This window comes from Leuciscus leuciscus (genome assembly GCF_965113295.1).
Source record: "Leuciscus leuciscus genome assembly, chromosome: 9".
NCBI classification, from domain to species: domain Eukaryota; kingdom Metazoa; phylum Chordata; class Actinopteri; order Cypriniformes; family Leuciscidae; genus Leuciscus; species Leuciscus leuciscus.
In genome coordinates, this window is record NC_138733.1 from 33,732,008 (window position 1) to 33,735,921 (window position 3,914).

Genomic DNA, 3,914 nt, shown 5'->3' on the forward strand with positions numbered 1-3,914 from the left:
ACACAAACATGCCAAATATAAAAAAAATAATACAATGAATTACAGAATTACAATGTAAAAGATTATTAATGTGTATATAAAGATTTGGTGGAATCTGGCTTGTACCGTAGATGGTCTGCTTGAGCGCTTTAACCCAGCGCACGAGCAGATCCGTTGGAGAAGCGTTCCGGTTTTTCCATGCACAAATTCCGTCATGTCAGACTCTGATTGGTTTATTTATATTATTTATTATATTTATTATATTTATATTTCACAGAAGTACACACTTAAATAAAACATTGTTTTGGCATCTATGGTTCCATGAAGAACCTTTGACACCTATGGAAACTTTCCATTACACAAAAGGTTCTTTAAAGTGGAAAAGGGTTCTTCAGATTATTAAAATGTTCTTCACACAAAAAAAAAAAAAAAAAAAAAAAACACTGTTCCCTGAAAGGTTCTTCACATAGCCTAAAATGGCTCTTCTGTAACATCAATATGAAGCATTTATTTTAAGATCAGATTTCAAATGACATGAGGGTGAGTAAATGATGACAGAATTTTTATTTATACCTTGCCTTTAAGGATTGGCTTATTTCAGTATGATTTTGAGATCTGTGGTTGGATACTGGTTTTCTGGAAAACACCACTTCGGTGTGACCTTCTGTCATTCTGCCTTCTCATTCTGCATTTTCTCATGCAAGGAAACCATAGCAAGATACGTGGTTTTAAAATGTAAAATCTGCGTTTTCATCTTGAAAATGGCATTCTCCATTTCCTTTCTTGCTCTTCCTCTTACAGATTACTGACACTCAGCCCAGTACCTACTGAAGGCCTCCTGGTGTCTTGGTTTACAGAAGTGTTACACAAAGTCTGCAAAAGTGACTCTCTGAATGTCCTGCACATTAAGAAGTAAATGACGGGATCCAGACAGACGTTAAGGGCGGACAGAAAGAGCGTAGCTTCTTTCATCTGGAAGAGAATAAAGCGGTTGTACGTGCTAAAACCAGCGTCTGGCCTTTGGCTAAGCGTGTAGGGAACGCGACAAATGTGGTAGGGCACAAAACAGAAGACAAACACGGCCAGCAAGCTGAATATGCTTTGATTTGACCGTCGTCTTGCCTCACTGCTGTTCCTTTGCACCCGTTTGTAAGAGCGGTACACGTGACAGGCGATGGAGGTGTAGCAAAACACCATCAGCATGAACGCCACCCAGAAGACTCCAACGGTGAAGTGGGCTGAAATTTCGTGCCAGCGCCGACCCAGCTTACTTTTCAGGTCCATGCAGTTAAATTTTTTAGGCATTGGTTGGTTGGTTAATATGGTGTTCGGCAGCATGAAGAACATCATGATGGCCCAAGATAGCAGCGCGAGCACTCTCGCTACCGAAACGCGCTGCAGGAAGGAAGACACATTGGAGGTGCTGCGGACGATTTTGAAGTAGCGCTCCAAGCTGATGAGGCTCATAAAGGTTATTCCTGTGTACATGCTGAGGTAGAAAAGCACAGCTGTGTAGCGGCAGACTATCAGCCTCAACTGCAAGCTACCGCTACTGAGGTCACTGGCCACACGCCACGGGTAGGTAAACAGCATCAGAATGTCTGCCAACACCATGTTTTTTAGATAAACAACTAATGCTGAGGAGCTGGGAAGCCTGAAGAAGATCCAAGCGGCAAGTCCGTTGAGAATGAAGGCACAAGCGCAGATGATGGAGTAGACCACAGGAAGAACCTGCTTTGTGAACACACTGCTGAGATCCGTGATGTTTTTCTGTTCCGTCTGTGTGTTGTTGATGGTGTCCATTACTAAAATGGAAAATGAAAGAACTTTTTTTAGTGCGTGCTTTGATGACAATGGCAATGTTTTAAACAACTTATATAGGCCTTTTTGCTGATGTCCAGAAATAACTTTATAAAAGTAAAATGATTACAAAATGCAATTGTTAAAAGTGTGCATTGAAACACAGTCACTTTCTTGATTTTTATTTAATTTAATAGTCATATATATATATATATATATATATATATATATGGCTTATATATATGGATATATATATGTATATATAAAGTTCATCAAAGTTCTCCTAAGTCAAGAACAGGTATTGTTCAAAATTCATGTATAACTTTGATGAGAGGTACACTTCAAATGTTGACCCCAAATGTTGCAAACACTAAAAAAGTTCCTCGTAATTTTTTGTCATTATAGTTGATTAATAAATAAGATCATTATAAAACTTTTTTTTTATTTTTGTATATGAACTATTAGTCTTATATATTTTTTTCTTACTTAAAGAGATAGTTCACCCAAAAATGAAAAATCTGTCATCATTTACTCATCCCCAGGCTGTTCCAAACCTCTATGACTCTTCTCTTATTCTGAAATATTACTGTTTTGACTGCACTGACACGATTGGATGAGAACTGAACTGAGCTGGACGATGATATCAATGCTTTTATGCAGAACTGCTTTATAGATGAAATTAACTACACTGTAAAAAATTTGCTGTAGTTTTGCAGCTGTTTGCCAGTAACTTACTGTAGATTTAAATCAATGTTATTTACTGGCAACAGTTTGCTCAAAGTTAAATGAACATTAAACATTAACAAGTCTTTGTCTTTACAGAATAAAACTATAAAATAACAACCTAATGCAAAGCATTCTGGGAACCAGAAATCTTCATCAACCTTTTTCTGTTATTTTCCTTTAGATTTTGGTTCCCAGAATGCTTTGCATGAGGCTGTTATTTTAGTTTTATTCTGTAAAGATAAAGACTTGTTAATGTTTAATGTTCATTTAACTTTGAACAAACTGTTGCCAGTAAATAACATCAATTTAAATCTACAGTAAGTTACTGGCAAGTAGCTGCCAATAATACTGTAATTTCTACAGATTTTTTTAACAGTGTACTTTAATAATTGATGAGCTTTAATGAAACTAACCAAAGCACTTAGAGCTGCTGTACAGCTGAAATGAACTGTTTGCATCATTTAATCTTTTTGATGTTATTAATGTTAGCTGCTTTGAACTGATCTGTATTATATAAAGCATTATAGAAATAAAGGTGACTTGACTTGACACCAAAGGAGATGTTAAACAGAACGACAAGAGATCATTCGCTTTCATTGAACAAGAAAAAGATGCATTAGAAGTGAATGGTGAGTGATGCTGTCAGTCACTAAACATTGTTGTCTAACATCTCCTTTTGTCTTCCACAGAAAGAAAGAACAAACTAAAGTCATAATGGTTACAACATAAAGCATGACCGAATTTTCATTTTAGATTTTAATCAGAAGGACTTTGAATTTTGAATATCGTCTGAATATGGTGCCATTTGCATTCAGACATTTCTGAATTGTAAAACACTCAAAATAATTTTAATATATTAATAATTAATTATAACTTTTACCATAATAAAAGAAACTTACTTGAAGAGTTGAGTCAGCTTGAATCATGACAGAGAATGAGAAGTTTGTTGGGGAGAAGAGCCTCACATGATATTTGAGAGGAAGGAGGCGTTGACTGAGACAGGAACTAACAGAATCGCTCAGTCTGTCTCGTGGGTGGACACTTGATCAGCATTGCAGGAACTTCCTCCCCTGATATATATCTGTACACAAACAGATTCCTCCTCCCAGTGCATCAACATAACCTAATGTAACAGACTCTTTCTTTGCTGATTAGAGTCTATGAAGTTACCAGCTGTGTTTCAATAAATGTTAACACTTTAGGATAATGGTCCGTCATTAATAAGTAGGCTAACTAGGAAGTAATGCAGGAGTAGTACTACATTAACACTTCAGCTACTACTATTAACTACTGCAGTATAGAAACAAGCTCAACTATTCAGTAAGTAATATAACATTTAGGAGATAGTTCCTTATTAGGTAATAAATAATTACTTGGTGAGATTAGCCTCATTAATAACTATTAATTAA

General features: G+C 36.1%; 1 protein-coding gene across 1 annotated transcript; it reads right to left on the reverse strand.

Moving 5' to 3' along the window:
• Positions 1–207: 207 nt before the first annotated feature.
• LOC309506748 (P2Y purinoceptor 14) lies at positions 208–3,547 on the reverse strand. Its single transcript, XM_082180705.1, has 2 exons — positions 3,405–3,547; positions 208–1,784 (listed from the first exon to the last, which is right to left on the reverse strand). The coding sequence occupies exon 2, from the start codon at positions 1,780–1,782 to the stop codon at positions 775–777; it is 1,008 nt and encodes a 335-aa protein (XP_082036831.1). The 5' UTR covers positions 1,783–1,784; positions 3,405–3,547; the 3' UTR covers positions 208–774.
• Between the last annotated feature and the right edge of the window lie 367 nt (positions 3,548–3,914).

Bases quoted from the DNA above. Each gene is read 5' to 3' on its own strand.
- LOC309506748 (XM_082180705.1), bottom strand. From the start codon at position 1,782: ATGGACACCATCAACAACACACAGACGGAACAGAAAAACATCACGGAT.